The 16,944-nt window shown below is 35.6% G+C and overlaps 1 protein-coding gene across 2 annotated transcripts in view; it reads left to right on the forward strand.

Annotated features, from left to right (window-relative positions):
- The window catches only part of ELAPOR2 (endosome-lysosome associated apoptosis and autophagy regulator family member 2), a 169,043-nt gene that overhangs the window by 117,880 nt on the left and 34,219 nt on the right, over positions 1 to 16,944 (forward strand). For both annotated transcript variants that reach the window (XM_079151662.1, XM_079151663.1), the window contains 9 exons: positions 543 to 671; positions 6,454 to 6,544; positions 7,218 to 7,320; positions 8,632 to 8,769; positions 10,205 to 10,468; positions 11,284 to 11,457; positions 14,019 to 14,208; positions 15,651 to 15,747; positions 16,386 to 16,487. In XM_079151662.1, coding sequence (XP_079007788.1) covers positions 543 to 671; positions 6,454 to 6,544; positions 7,218 to 7,320; positions 8,632 to 8,769; positions 10,205 to 10,468; positions 11,284 to 11,457; positions 14,019 to 14,208; positions 15,651 to 15,747; positions 16,386 to 16,487 — 1,288 coding nt within the window. The remainder of the gene's footprint in view (positions 1 to 542; positions 672 to 6,453; positions 6,545 to 7,217; positions 7,321 to 8,631; positions 8,770 to 10,204; positions 10,469 to 11,283; positions 11,458 to 14,018; positions 14,209 to 15,650; positions 15,748 to 16,385; positions 16,488 to 16,944) is intronic.

Below are 16,944 nucleotides of genomic sequence, written 5' to 3' on the forward strand. Positions count from 1 at the left end.
GATGTCAGCAGTCCATGAGTTGAACCTTTAGCAAAATAAACTTATTGGGCTATCGTGACCTTTTTCTCAATTGTTTTTATTGAAAAATTCTTTTAAGAGACAATTTTCTTATTGAGACTGAAGACGATAATGGCTTTGTGAGACCACAGTGGCTTATTTAACATAAATCTGTTTTAGTGGCATGTTGTATGACACATTCTTAATGGCATAAGTGTTGCCTTTGGATATTGATAAGACAATGTCTCCATGTAGGTGACATATAGATCTTCCCTGTAAGTTACGTGTACACATACATTGCAGAATAGCATGCCAGTATGCAAGCAAAAAAGCCAAATATATACACATACCTACACATTCTATTCAGAAATTTTTCCAGATCAATTTTGAAAAGTTACCAATTTCTAAGGGAATTGGTAGACCAATCTCTCCCCTTTTCACTTCCCTCTCTGCTAATTATGATTTAGCGGTGCTTAGAACAGAGGAAGGGGAAATTGTCCAGATGCAGTTTAATTGTATTTGTTCGCCTCACTTGTCTTCTGTAGAATGTAGACCATGTCCAGCAGGAACGGAGCCAGCGCTTGGGTTTGAATATAAATGGTGGAATGTCCTTCCTGGCAACATGAAAACTTCCTGTTTCAATGTTGGGAATTCCAAGTGTGATGGAATGAATGGTGAGTTCAGAGTCACCATCTTGGCAGCAGTCACCATTCTTTTGCAGGCTCAGCTCTTCAAAACATGCCTAATATAGGCACAAGGAACTTCAGTCTTATTCAGCAATGTGTCCATCTTTCAGGACTCAGATAAAAACAGTAAACGGGTAGATGACCTTCCTATAAGAACATAAAATACAGCAGTCTCCCCTTTTCTGTAGTTTTGCTTTCTGCAGATTCATTTACCACTGCAGTAAGCAGTGATCTAAAAACATCAAGTGGAGAATTACAGAAATAAACAATTTGGAAGTTTTAAATTGCATGCTATTCTGAGTAGCTGATGAAATCTTGGGCCATCATGCTATGTCCCACTCAGGATGTGAATTATTCCTTTGTCCTGTGACAATGCTTTCCAGTTGTACAACCTGTCCATTAGTCACTTAGCCACTGAGCAGGTGTTATGTGTTGGTTAAACTCTTGCTTTACTTAATACTGATGATTCAGAGATGCCAAAGAGAAGGTGTTGAGTAGTGATGCTGGCAATTCAGATGTGTTTAAGAGAAGCCATAAAGTGCTTCCTTTAGGTGAAAAGGTGGACATTCTCAACTTAGTAAGGAAAGAAAAATGTTGCATGTTGAAGTTGCTAAGATCTATCATAAGAAAGATCTGTGAAATTGTGAAGGTGGAAAAAAATAAATTTGTGCTAGTATTGCTATTCCATTTCAAGCTGCAAAAATTACAGCTGCAGTGTATGGTAAGTGCTTAGTTAAGATGGAAAAGGCATTAAATTGTAGTGCTTGATATTATCCAGTTTCAGGCATCCACTGGGGTTATTGGAACAACCCCTGAGAATAAGTGGGGGACTATAGTATTAATTTTGCATCTTTTGGAGTCAGTTTCAAAGTGGGTATTGAAGATTACCATTTATGGCTATAAATACCAGAATAGACTTGCCAAGGAAGGTAACAAAATTTGTGTTGTTTACCTTAAAGAGGAGTATGTCAGCATCTCTGTATTTGGCTCAATACTGTGCCATGATGAAGGATTAATGACCTCAAATTCCCTTAACCATGGAGTCTGTGAGTGTATTAATTAAATACAGATGATCCCCATTGATTGAAAACTTGAAAATGTGGCAGAGTTCCGTAGGACTGTTACTCAACATTATTGTATCTATAGTGTTTGTTTGTTGAATGAGTCACAGTACCCATGTATGTATTTTTAAACTTGACACTAGGGTCAGGTACTAAAAATACCAGTGCTTTATACTGAAATGTATCCTTTAATTTTATCAGTTCATTAGTATTTTTATCAGCTTACTTTCTCCTTGTTATATTTGTTTATTGTGTAAACACACATGCATGCACACCCATACAAGGTGGACTTTTTAATTGCATATGTTTTAAATCAGTACCTATTCAAATAAACAGATTTGGGGTGTAGGAAGTGATATGTACATATGAATGGAGAGATTGGCAAGGAATATGTCTTTAAATAATATTGGTTAAACAGATAAGTGAAAGAGGGAAAAATCAAAACCTTAATATAACAAATGTGAAATATTCCTTTTTATAAGCCAATAATTCCAGTTTTAGAAATTTATCCTAAGGGAGGAGAAGAAAAAAAATATCATAGTTATTATCTGATCATGAGAATTTATGTTCCTAAAATGTGTCCTGTGATTGCATTCTAAGTTTATGAAGTTAAAACCTATTGCAAAAATAAAATCGGGAGGACCAGATTACTGAATGAATCTATAAAAGGACTAATGTGTGTGTGTGTATTCACTTAGTAGTTGAGATTACATGGAACTTTTATTTGATCGTATGGCGGGCTTACTCCAACTCTCAGACAAACTTGATTTACTCACTTGCTTACTCTTACTTAGAGGCCATATTTTTTGTATTTCCTTAATTTTTAGAAATGTTCAATTATTTTAAAAGTATGAAGCTCTGCTGTAGTAGTATGTGATAATGAAATGGTAAACAGTAAAGAACACAAAGATACAAGGTATATGTTTTTGTGATTGGATGGCAGTGCACCAGCTTTGAGTGAGGAGCAACACTCTAAGAGGATCCAGAGAGGTGGGCAGCCTGCCTGGTGGGACAGTCACTGCCCATCATGGAGTTAGAGTGGATGTGTTTTGACTGACTTGATTGTGTGGCTTGGAATGCTTTGAGGCTCATTGTTCTCATTATGAATTCTGCATAGTTTTTAGAACAGACATGTGGAAGTAAATTTTTATGTATTGGAATTATGTTTAAAAGGAATTTCATTGCAGTCATTATATGGAATCTATATAGAAAACAATGTCTCAGTCTGTTTCAGGAATTTTTAATTCTCCTATTTTCCAACTCAGTAATAACTTCTGGGGATCTATACCAAGGAAACAATGTGATGTACAGAAAGAAATTATACACAAAGATATTAATTTTAGTATTTATCAGAGGGCAAAAGAGGCAAAACAAACTAAAATTTCAACAATGGAAGTATGGCTAAACAAAGTAGGAAATAATTGTATAATCTTTAAAACTAGAAGTAAAGAGAATTTTTAAATATTTGGGGAAGTATTTTTGATATAATATAATTCATTTGAAAAGGTAAAGCTAATGAAAAAAAATCAGAAAATAGATCACACAATAAGACTTAAGGTCAATTAAAGAAAAAGTATGCGCTAGAAAAATCACAGAAAGAAACACCAAAATGTTGAGGATATACCTTGGGGTGGGAGGTTTCTGTGAAGTATGAAATTAGTTTGTTTACTTTGCTACGTTTGGTAAATGTTCCTCATAGAAACACATTGCTTTCAAACTCAGAGTAATAGCAGAAGATATTATTTGAAAAATATATCCATTTGATCCAATAATCCCTTTACTGAGATTCTATTTAGTAGAAATATTGAAGTACAGAAAAACTACCAAAAGTATTCATTGTATTGTCATCTATACCAATTAAAGGCAAAAACAGTCCAAATGGCTAAAATGGATGTGTGGTCAACATTGATTTTGGTAAATTATGAAAATCAATTTTACCTGTCTAGATCATAAAATGTTAATGTAGTTACTAACATCTTGATGAAGTAATTATACATAAGATATTTATGAAAAGATATTCATTTATAAAACCATGATTTACAAACTTTTCTGTAGTAGAGCTCAGTGATATAAAAACATACTGAACGGCAGTGAAAAGAAATACCTCAATTGTTAATGATGGGTGTTTTGGGTGATAAGATTACAAGTGATTTTAGGTTTCATCTTTTAAATTTTTTGTAGCTTTAAAAATTTTATGATAGATGTAAATATGATTTGAAAAACCAAAAACTTCCAAGTGTATATACAATGATGGAAAGTGTGGGATTTACTTAGGGAAAATACAAAATTGCACATGCTCTTGGAAAAATACACACATAAACAAAACCTGGAAGGGAATGTATAAAAATTATAACCATTGTTAGGGTGTTAGGTTAAAAGTAAATGTTTTCGGGATCCTTTTGGCCGACAGTATCCTACATAGTTAGGATGACTACGAATGGATGAAATGACAACTACTGCACAGTAGAAGGCAGGGCTTCCTAGGTCTCTGCCAAATTTGATCTGTCCTACTTTCAGAACTCTGCTTTAACTTTCTTGAGATGTGTTGTACAACACAGTCACCCTTAGCCTCATGTGGCCATTGAACACTTGAAATGTGGCTAGTTCAAATTGATGTGTGCTGCAAGTGTAAAATCAACTCAATCTATTCAGTGATTCATATGAAAAGAGTGAAATGTCTGCTAATTGTTTATACCGATTCCATTGGATCTCTTTGTTTTCTGTCCTTGGTATTTTTCCTGCTTAATCTGGTATGGGTATCTTAGTCTCCCAGGGCTGCTGCAATAGAGTTCCCTATCTTAGATGGCTTAAAACAACACAGTTTTATTCTCATTATGTTGGAGGCCAGACGTCAAGATTCTACAGGGCCATGTTCTCTGAAACCTAGAGGGGAAGATCAGTTCTTGCCTCTTCTAGTTTCTGGTGGTCCCAGGTGTTCTTTGGCTGATGGCAGTTTAATCCAACCTCTCATCTTCACCTGGCCCTCCTCCTTCTCTGTGTGTGTTGTCCTTATTTCCCTCTTCTCCTAAGGACACTGGCTGTATTGGACTAATGGCCCATCATGATGATTTCATCTTAACTTCATTTTATCTGTCAAGCCTCTATTTCCAAATAATGTCCTGTTCCCAGGTATTGAGAGTTAGAACTCCAAGATTTTTCTGTGATTCAAACCATAATAATCAGTGTTCTATTTGACTGACTGGTTGGAGTTGCCCTGAAAATAGGGGCAGAAGTGTTCCCACAAGGTAGTGCCTCAAACTGTACTGATGGTGGGGCCAGTTGGGATTCTAAAGAAAGAAACCCTAAATATCAGGATGAGCAGTCCACAGCATTTTTTAGGAAACCTTACTTACTGAGGGTTGCAACATAATTTCCCAAAGGCACAGTGAGATTGGAAGGTTCTACCTAGGTTTTTCTGCACTGAGAGGGAGGGCAGAGTTCACATGAGGGTTTGAGGAATTTGACTCAGGGACAGGGCTGGTTTCTTTCAGAGTTTTGGGCAACAACATAAACACCTTTATCAGTGCTTAGGAATCTTCATGGCCCCTGGATTGGGTTCAAGCCTGCTGGAAAAACATGCATCTAGCCAGGTCATGGGATAGCCAAGGAATTCTGCATTTCTTGGTCAGGACAGAGAGAAAATGGGAAACCTGGTGGACTCTACAATGGGCAGTATTGAAACATGAGAGATGTCTGTTTCCCCTCACAGTCATAATAATTCTTCCAAATATCACTCTTTATAATCTGTTTATTCCTTTCTTTTCTTTGGTCTTTCCTTCTGTCCTCCTTCCTGGTATTTCTGAGTGTTAGGAGGGGTTCTTAGGGAAGCATTCATGAAGTCTTCCCTTTCACCCTCACCACAGGGTAGCAGTGAACCTAGAAGCCTCTCATATCACCTCCACTGCAGTCATGGGTCTCTCTTCCACTGAACCAGCCTGTTTTATGGTTATTCAACTCTCAGCATTAAGAGCTGATCTGCTTTTTTTTTTTTTTCTTTTAACTACCTGAACCTTTAGATAGTAGAACAATGAGCACTTCCAATTTGCAGATTAGTATATATTATTTTAAAGACTAGCTTGATTGAGGTATATTCAACATACCTTCTATAAACTGTTGATTATATGTTTCAAAAACTACCAAATCACCAATCCAGTGCTAGCACTAATATAAATCCTTCTTTCTCATACTCCTTTTTTTAAAAACATTTTTTAGTTGTCAATACATCTTTTTATTTCATTTATTTATATGTGGTGCTGAGTATGAACCCGGGGCCTCACACATGCCAGGCAAGCAGAATACCACTGAGCCACAACTCTAGCCCCACTACTACTTCTTGAAGAAGTGGATATTGACACTGGTTACTTACAGACTAAGATTTTTTATCTCAATGTATTAGAATAAATAAAGACTATCTGTATAGTTTTTTTTTTTTTTTTTTTTCTAAATCATGCTTCGGTGAGAAAACTATTGTTGGTTTTCCCATTAGATAATTTTATGCAGAACAATACATTCAGAATATCTTTATTAGTATCTAGAAGTTTCCTGGTGTATGCAGTATACAGCTGATTTGAAAACAGGGAATTACTTTGGAGTATAAATACTTTTAACATAAGCACTAATTCCCCTTGTAACTTTTACCTTAAATAAAAAGATTTTTGAGTATCATTAATGAAATTTTTACTAAAAAAAATGGCTTTTTTAATTTTCAGGTTGGGAGGTGGCTGGAGATCATATCCAGAGTGGAGCTGGAGGTTCTGATAATGATTACCTGATCTTAAACTTGCATATTCCAGGATTTAAGTAAGGAAAACCAATTCTGAATCCTTTCTGTAAGAATCTTCACACCTGCTTCCCTCTAGAAATAGATGAAGTACAACTGCCTTTATAGATATTAATATTGTAAAGCTTAGTAAAAACACTGTCACAGAATAATGTATTAAATTTAAGAATATCTGTAGAATCAGTGACTGAGAAACTACAAATGTTTAGTTGTGTGTTCCTCAAGTGAAGATGAATATTTTAGAATATTACATCAAAAGCTATAATAACTATTATTCTTGGATGCTAATGAAGAGTCTTAGCCTAAGTTGTTTGCAGGAGTATTTTTTTGGTTTATTTATTTATTTTCTCAGTTCTACCTGTAAAGGAATATGTTACAAATTTATTAATCTCATTTTGCTTTAGTCCCCCTTGTTGAGATTTCCCTATAGCAGTCTTTTATCTTTCTTTAGGTTCAGTGGGAGCATTTACAGCAGGAAATGCAAGCATATTTCATAGCTGGGTAGACTTCATCTTAGAACAAGGGTGTGAACTTGCAGAGGCTGAGTGAGGAAAAAGTTGTATTTTGGAGGAAGCCATAGAATAGGGAAAGAGAAGAGCATAGCTTTCAACTTAATAGGAAAAGTGGCTTGATTTTGTTGCAAATTGTATTTAGGACATAATATAAATATTGCAATTTTAATCTGTCAAATAGACCACCAACATCTATGACTGGAGCCACAGGTTCTGAACTAGGAAGAATAACCTTTGTCTTTGAGACCCTCTGTTCAGCTGACTGTGTCCTGTACTTCATGGTGGTAAGTGGAAGAGTGGCTTTCAACGGCAGACTTCAGAATTTATCATTTTCTTTCAAGTGTGAATTTACTTATGCAAGTTGGACTGAGAATCCCATTGTTCTTGATACTCTTAGAACTTTCTAAAAAACATTTAAACATGTCTGCAGAAGTGATTAAGAATTGTGCAATAAAGCCCATTAAGAAGGCATTTATTCCTCCTGGGGAGAAATAAGTGAAGAGGCCCAGGTGCCTGATAAAGTCCAGGGAATATTAATGTAGAAAATTCCTTCACAAAATAGGATCAGCAGAATGAAAATTCTCCCTTAATTACCATTCAGCAATTTAATTTATTAGAAGGGAGAAGTGTATTAATAAGTAAGAGCAGAAAATAATGAAGGTGTGGAACATTAGGAAAAAGAACTTTTTCTTGTTAAATTTGACAAAGAACTTTACTATACACATCATAATTTTGCCTGTTTCTTTTTGTATGTGATTTAAATCCCTACTCCTAGCTTGAGAAAAATAACAATTCAAAACTCACCACCTCAAGTGGATTTTAGGAAATTGTTGGCTAAGATTTTAATACTACTTTTTTTTTTTTTTTTTGCGTTACTGGCAATTGAACCCAGGAGCACTTTACCACTGAGCAACACCATCAGTGATATATATATATATATATATATATTTGTGGTAGGGTCTTGTTAAATTGCCAAGGATGGCCTCATTTGTGATCCTCTTGCCTCAGCCTCCAAGACCCTGGGATTACAGCCATGTACCATGGCATCTGGCTTAACATTACAATTAAATAGTTATTTTGTAGATCTGCTTTGGTTTTTTCTCAGCAACCCTTTATTAACTAGTTAATAGTCCATTAATGATTTCCCTCATGGTATACAAGGTATGTGGAGATTTGAATGTTTTGTGATCACTAGCTACTTAAATGGAGACTATTTTATTCTGAAAAAAAGGATTTATTTTATAACATTGAAAGAAATCGTGGATGATCATCAGTATATCCATCTACAATACCACAAATAACCAATAGGTCTTTAGTTATCTCAGTTCTGCCCCCTTATTTATTTAATCTGTTAGATAATGCCACTGCTGAAATTAAAATTATTGTTTTCAGCTAGACTGTCAATAATCCTACTTTATTCTCATGTCTACTTTTTCATGTATGTTGCTGTAAAAATTAAAATGCAAATTTCCAAGCCCTATCCGAGTCTTATAGGAACTCTGTGGATGAGACATAGCAGTCTGTATTTGTAATGTATATTACATATCTATTCTGTTTTGTGTTTTATTTTTATATGTTTTATTCCATTCTTTTAGGATATTAACAGAAAAAGTACCAATGTGGTGGAATCATGGGGTGGAACCAAAGAAAAACAAGCATACACCCACATCATCTTCAAGAATGCTACGTTTACATTTACATGGGCATTCCAGAGAACTAATCAAGGTCAAGATGTAAGTTTCAAACACTCTTTTTATAAAACACAAAGATGGTGCCCCCTTGTGGAGATGAACACAAAGAGATTGCTCAAATGTGGATGAAAAGACAGTTTTTATTGATATGGAATCCCTCTCTGGTTAAGCAGTGGATTGGTGTAAAAAATGATAACTTTCTTATTTTTTGAGAGTAAGAATGTCTGAAATGTAATAACAATATATCTTTGAATTATTCTGAATTCTGAACTAATTATAGTTGCTTAAAGATTAAGAGAAAAATCTAATTTTGTAGCTATTTAAAAACTTGTCTCTAAAGCTTTCTGAGACTTTGAGAAGGTTGGTAACTGTCTTTGAATGATCTGGTGCTGCCTTATTTTTTACTATGGTGTTGTCTCTTAGGGAATGTGTAAGTACACACAATTGGGTTAACACACAAGATCATTTCCTTTCTTGTATTTTCTTGTAGATAGACCTTATCCCCCTGCCCTAAGTAAATTTCCTTGTGTGTTTTGATGGTAACAAGACTGTTATTTTTGTGGATCTTCGTACATATGAACTTACCAGGATGAGAGCAAGGTGAATGTCTTGTTCAGAAGTGGCCTTAATGCTGTGGTGGCAAATGTAGTGCATTTCCTGTCTTCTCTTCAGGCTTTCAGTGGGGAACCTGTTCTCCAGATTTTACCTGACTCCAGTTGTTCTTCAAGAGGATTCAAGTTGCCATCTTGTGGGGCATGAACATATGATGGGATCTTACTTCTTCCTTTACTTTTTTTTATCTTTGCCCAAGTCAAAAAAAAAAAAAAAATATATGAGCCATTTGGATCAACATTATTCTGCTAGAGCTACAGTCACTGTTTGATGAAAACCAACCCTTAATTAACCCAATATCACAAGAAGGAAAAATATAGTAAGATCCAGGATCTTGCTTCCTATTCCATATCCTTTCAGTAGAAATAAAAATGCCTTCATGAGAATTAGAGAGGAGAAGGAATGCTGAAAGGAGTGATGTGATTGTTTCAGTATCACACAGCTAGTGTCTGAGTGAGGAACAGAGGTCCTCATTTTCCAGAATTTTCTGTTCCCTAGTCCATTGCTTTTCTACCCTACCACAGTGTGTCACTAGATTTAGACTTGAATAAAATAGTAGTGAAAGAAAGGTTGCTACTCTGCTAAGCACAGCAGTTCTTCCACTCATAAAGTCTATAAATATGCTCATTTATACCAAATATGACATAGCTCATGTCAATTGTGGCCAAACTTCAAGTTTCCAAAGTCAAGATTTAGGATTTTTAAAAAAGAAGAATCAAATAAGGGTGATATTACTCCATTGTCAATCACAAACTGTTAGGTTGGAACACTCTGCTTAGTTGTTTTGGTGATATCAACATAAACATAATCTGGTTGTACAACTAAGCTCCAAGGCAGAAGTCATTACTTTCTGCTTTCTTTTTAGAATAGACGGTTCATCAATGACATGGTGAAGATCTATTCTATCATAGCCACTAATGCAGTTGATGGGGTGGCGTCTTCATGCCGTGCCTGTGCCCTCGGTTCTGAACAGTCGGGCTCATCGTGTGTCCCCTGCCCCCCAGGCCACTACATTGAGAAAGAAACCAACCAGTGCAAGGAGTGTCCACCTGACACCTACCTGTCCATACATCAGGTCTATGGCAAGGAAGCTTGTATTCCCTGTGGGCCTGGGAGTAAAAGCACTCAGGTAAGTGGGCTGTGTTTCAGTTGTTCTCACAAAAGCACATTTTAAAAGGGCAACTCAAGGATTCCCTTAATGTTTCTCTAGAAACTATGGAGTTGCTATTTATTCTGAAAAAAAAAAAAAAAAGAGAGAGACTTTTAATTCCCTTTTCTGTTTACTCTCCTTTTACATTTATGCAGCATTGAATACGTGCTGTTAATGACTGGTTACTAAGGACATAAAATGTTAAGAAAAGCACTCAAATAAGAATGTTTTCCAAAAATGTTAGAACTGATTTCTTATGCATTGCTAAGGTAGAGCACATAAACCTACTTTTGTAGGCTGGCTTCAGAATTATCTGAGATGCAGGAGTGTATCTTAAATTTAAAGCAAAGGTTAGGGTTGGGGATATAGCTCAGTTGGTAGAGTGCTTGCCTTGCAAGCACAAGGCCCTGGGTTCAAATCCCCAGCACTGCAAAAAAGAAAAAAAAAAAAAAATCTATCCTAAAGCAAAGGTTAATGGTATATTATGGATGAATATGAAAGTTGTTTTAAACTAGCATAGCAGGAAGTTTTTACCATTTCTTAAAATACCTTCCCATAAGAAACTTACTTGAGAATAACTTTAGTCTGACTTTAAAAAAATCTGAATCCTCTAAATTCTTCCTAGAAAAATTAGGAGTTTAGAAATTTTCTATGTTAGTATGGTAAAATATAACTAAGATGAAATTACTGAAATAGTTTTTATACGTAGAACTTTTGGGGACACATTTTAGTAGTAGTTAATACTTTCTTTCTTGCAATATTGTTTCCTTCTGTCTTGTCCTCTTTAAACAAAGGACCACTCGGTTTGCTACAGTGACTGCTTTTTCTATCATGAAAAAGAAAATCAGAGTTTGCACTATGACTTCAGCAACCTCAGCAGCGTGGGTTCCTTAATGAATGGCCCCAGCTTCACCTCCAAAGGAACAAAATACTTCCATTTCTTTAATATCAGTTTATGTGGACATGAGGTGAGTTTTGGACATCAGATGAGACAGAGTTGTGTTATAGCTCTGATTAAGCTGATATTTTCTGTATTGTTAAACCAGTAAAATCTCCACAGGAACTAACAACCAGTGTCAGGAACTGAGCTTTGATTGCTTAAATCCTCTGTTCCTTCTTATCATACTGACAGCTTCCTTTACCAGGAATGACTTCATGTGGTTCTCTGTCCATCAAAACACTATTCACTTAGCTGAACCCCAAGACTTGGAGTTGTGCATTGATTCCTCTTCTTTTTCCACTTCCTCTTTCCTCCCTCTTCCTCCTGCTCCTCCTCCTCCTCCTCCTCCTCATCCTCCTTCTGTAAAATTGAGCGAGGCTTATCAATCCCACCTATCTTTTTAGGCAAGTGGTTATGATTCGAGAGTTTTACTATTGCTTATTATGGTTCTCCAGAGAACCAGGAAAAAAATTATGAGAAAGGATTTATTAGGGGAATTGGGTAATGTAATTATGGAGGCTGAGCAATCCCATGACAAGCTGTGTCTAAGTCACAGACCCTCAGATGCTTACAGCATGTCTCAGTCCTAGACCAAAGGTTCAAAACCAGAAAGGCCAATGGTGTAATTCTTAGTTGAGACTGAAGGCCTAAGAACCCCAGGTGGGGCAGGAGGGTAGGGCTGCTGATGTGATTCCTGGAGTCCTCAGGCCAGAGAGTCTGAAGTTCTAATGTCATACATAGGAGGAGTCAAGTGTCCCAGCTCCAGGAATGAGAAAAATTGTTTCCTCAGCCTTTCTGTTCTATCTGGGTCCCCAGCTAATTCAGTGGTGCCCACTCACCTTGAGGGTGCATCTTCCCACTCAGTGCTCTGACTTACATACCAGTCTTCTCCAGAAACGCCCCCATAGACGCCCCCAGAATTAATGCTTTGCCAGTTCTCTAGGCATTCCTTCATCTAGTCAAGTTAACAATTCAACCAGCACACTTAAATTGTCAATTTTGTGTCTTAAGAAGAAAAATGACTTATAAGAGGAAGTTTTACAAAATAAAAAGGAGATATGCAGGGATAAATATCAATTGATAAGGCAGCTTCTGCTAATAATGGAATTTTATTTTTATCAGAGGAAGCAGAACTTTGAGTGATACTTTTAGTGGATCTATATGTTCAATGTTTTTATGGACCTATGAGATTGGTGCTGGGAAGAATATATATGTATATACCATTAACAAAGTTGAAAATATCATAAGGCGTTTCCTCCATGTCTCTTTCTATATTAATTCCTATATATTGTCTTCATTATGAAAGGCTGTGCCAAACTTCTTAAAAGAAATCTGATGAACACAGAAGTTAAAAATAAAAACAAAACCAGATCTGTATGTTTTGCATAGTGTACATTTGTCCTTTTCTGACTTTACATGGGTGATCCAACACACTTACTGGATAAATAAATGTATACTAAATACCTGTTGTATATCAGATACTTATGAGGCAAGGAATGAGGTTATCTAGCATATTCCATTATCTAGCATACTTCTTAGTTTTATCCTACTGTCTCTTCTTCCATCTTCTCTCTTCTTCTATCTCCTTTCTCTTTTTATTCTCACTCATTTTCTTTTGGTCTTTCCTTTCTTTCTCCTTTCTTTCCTCAGTACTTTCTCTCTGCCCTTTTCCATGATTTCTTCTTGGCTTCAACAATTTAAGATTAGAAAAAATATATGGAACCTATATTGTGGTGAGAAGGATTTGTGGAGGGAGAAAAATTTATATGTCAGGATTGCAAGTTGCATTAAGAAAGAGAAATCTGTATACTTTATGTCTTTCTGTGCACACTCTAAATCTAAGATAAATGAAATTGTTTTTCTATTTTCTTTTTATATTTCTTTCTAGAAATTATGGAGCAAGCTATAGTTCTTTGCAATGGGACAGCAGTATATTTAAACATACTACGTTTAAATCACGTTTCAGTTTTTATAAATTATGCTTTCCAGCTAGCATCTAAATGATTTAAAAAGTTAACACCTTATATTGTCTTCAATTTACTCTATAGTTAGATTCACATCACTGGATCCAAGAGTCGATGAATAAAGATACTCGTAATGACTGTTTAGAATTGGATGTGCTAGGTTTTTACTGCAATATGACTTTTAGGCTTTCTTTTTCAGCTTTTTTATTATCTTTCTGCCATACTCATCCCTGTGAAGGAGAAGGAAGGGCAAGCCTTTTTCCTTGGCATTAAGACCTCCACTAGCAGTTCACTGGTCTCTTTGCATTCCTTGTTATCCTGTGAACTGTACTCTCACAGATGACTTGTTTCCCTTAGTTATGTGGCTTTCATCCAGCATGAATGATGCTTGGGTCGGGAAGAAGAGTAGAGCTTGAATAACTGGAGTGGCTCTGAACTTGGGCTGAATGTTGGCATTGCTTTGAGAGCTTTTAAAAAAACACTAATGCCTGGGCTTCACCCCAGGTCCATTAAATCAGAATCTCTGTGGTGAAGAGAGAGCCATACTCTCCTAGAGTCACCAGCTAACCAAGATTCAGTTTAGAGACTGACCTTCAGTAAAACCTCTTGTGACATTGTTTCCTAGGGGAAGAAGATGGCTCTCTGTACTAACAACATATCAGACTTTACAGTAAAGGAAATGGTGGCAGGGTCAGATGATTACACCAACTTGGTAGGCGCTTTTGTATGCCAATCAACTATTATTCCTTCTGAAAGTAAGGGTTTCCGAGCAGCCTTGTCATCCCAGTCCATCATTCTGGCAGACACATTTTTAGGTAAGTTGCCCTTGGTTAATATATGCATTTATTCTAAAATTATGGTGATGATAATTTGTTATTGCACTGATGTTATACCACAGAAGATTAAGATCTGCAGGTAATTTTAAGTTATCATTTTGGAAAATGGTTTAAAAGTTTCCCACACATTTCCATGTGTGGGATCTACTGATCAACCTCAGAGAGTACAAGATTCTGAATTTACATGTTGACTCATGTAATAAGTCATATTCAGTATCTTTCATCAGATTCTCTAAGAGTTTAAAAAGCAAAATAATTTTAAAAATTAAAACAAAATAAAAAGCCAAAGTAAGAACAGTAGACAAACACAATCTAAATTATAGTGTATACCACTAATATTCATAATCTTTTCTCAGACCCAAAATAAGCTGGTAGCAAAGGTGAGGTACTGAATACTCCCCATGTGCCCCAGGTGTCTGGGTCCTGAAAACTGTAGAGAAGTTTTTAGAGAATCCAGATTTCTAAGTAGTGATTCTTAGGAATCAAGTTCACTGAACTTGATCGAACTTCTGGGTTGGGGGTTTGGAATCCAGCAAGTCCCATAGGTGGGTGTGATGTGCAGCCAGATTTGAGAACCCTTGCTTTCTCCTTCATAGGAATGTAGCTTCAAATTCCAGCACAAAACCAGTTACCTGGTTTGCATTCATCATCAGAAGCAAAGATGTTCATGCTGGCATTTCAGCTCTACCACCATTCTACCTGTCTCTTAAGAAAAAAGTCTTGTTTTTCTGCTTATTAGATCAAGAACATTTTAGAGTTATTTTCTGGAAGTTATTAATGTTCATATATATATATATATAATATGTGTGTATTACAAATATATTTTACACATGTTTATTTTAAAGTATATATATTTTGAAATGGCATATATCTTTCTGTGCTGTCCAGGCTGGCCTTGAACTCTTAGACTCAAGTGACCTTCCTGCCTCATTCTCTTGAGTAGCTATGATCCAGAAGTGCATTGCTGCACCTAGCTGGGCACAGAAAATTTTACTTTGTCAAATATGTGTATATTGAACATGATCAAAAAGCTATATTGTCAAAGTAGCCTAACTTTTAAACAAAACTCACCAGAGAATAACAATTAAAAAAAAAATAGATTTTCGAAATAATAGGACTGGAAGGGACTTTAGAGAGCATCTAGATTACTTCATACATTCAACAGATCTGAAAATAAGACCCAGAAAAGTGAAATAAGTTAAATTGCAAGGCCAGGGAGCAGAATCTTCTCTCTTTTGGAGCATTTGGGAAGTTCCTTTTTTGTTGTTTTTGTTTTTAACCAGGAATGCATTAACTTAATGCAATATTTCTGGTGAAATGACAATCATCAAAGTAAAGCTATTTTCTATTCAGATGTACAGAGATTAAATAAACCTAGTTTTCCCATATTGCTTAATAGTTTCTTTTTTAATGTCATCTAGGCGTAACAGTTGAAACCACATTGCAAAACATTAATATAAAAGAAGACATGTTCCCAGTTTCACCAAGCCAAATACCAGATGTGCATTTCTTTTATAAGTAAGTGAAGATACTGCTTTCCTTGACTATTCTTTATCAAAAGGAACGCATATATATCTTTATATATGGATTTTATTTCCCATTCTGAATTGTTAAATTCCTGGTGGCAGGGAAGATTTATAATGTCACCTCTGGGTGCCTAGCATGGTAACTTGAATGGAACAGATAATAAAAAACTGATCGTTAAATGACTTAGTAAAAAGTAGGAAACATGGATGTGATCTCAAATATATATATAGTGTATATATTATATGTATACACACACACACACGCACACTTTTAAGCTAGGCAGTAAGGACACTCTAGTTCACTGTCTAGGTAGTAATTCTAATTCACACATCAAAACATCAGCCTAAGTGGATATAAACCCTGTTCCCTTTAAGAAAATTTTGATTATAATTTTGATTAAAATTCTACAGCTTTACCAAATACCTTGATTATAGCTTTGTCACTTTACCTGGGAGTGCTGTCAACTTTGCATAGTGAAAGTAGTGACCTGAATTTGTTTTAATATTCTAAATTAGTGAATTTTAATACATTTTCTTCTTCATCGAGCATGAGAATGATTATACACATGATTTTTGCCTTCATGATCTGTGTCACGTCTGTTTTTTAAAATACTATTTGCCTCACAATAGGTCTTCCACAACTACAACATCCTGTATTAATGGCCGATCAACTGCTGTGAAAATGAGGTGTAATCCTACTAAACCTGCAGCGGGCATGATTTCAGTCCCCAGGTATTCTTATTTATATGTGATTGTTCCACATTTGTATTTATTTTTAAATAATACATATGATAAATATATACATATTTATTTATAGAGGCAAAACCCTCTAGAATCTTATTTTAAAACATTATTTATGGAAATAAAGTAGAAAGAGAAAAAAGTATCTGTAGGTTTTTGTTGTAGGGATAACTAAACATGGGTGAAGAAGAAAGAATAGGTACCTGGCCAATATCAGTATTTCCCCACCTCCTTAATGACATATCCTTATTCCATTTGCCTTGAATATTTAATTCTCTTGAAAGTAATTTAGGTATCATTAATTATACTGTGTCCTTATTCTTAGTATTTCATCTCAATTTCCTTGAAAGCTGGATTAGGAACTTTCCTGGGTTAGTACTAGATTACCAACCAATTAGTTTGGTGACTAGATTATATAATCTAACCTCTGAGTCATAGTTCCTTTCTT

The sequence above is a fragment of the Sciurus vulgaris genome (genome assembly GCF_902686455.1).
Source record: "Sciurus vulgaris genome assembly, chromosome: 8".
Classification (NCBI taxonomy): Eukaryota; Metazoa; Chordata; class Mammalia; order Rodentia; family Sciuridae; genus Sciurus; species Sciurus vulgaris.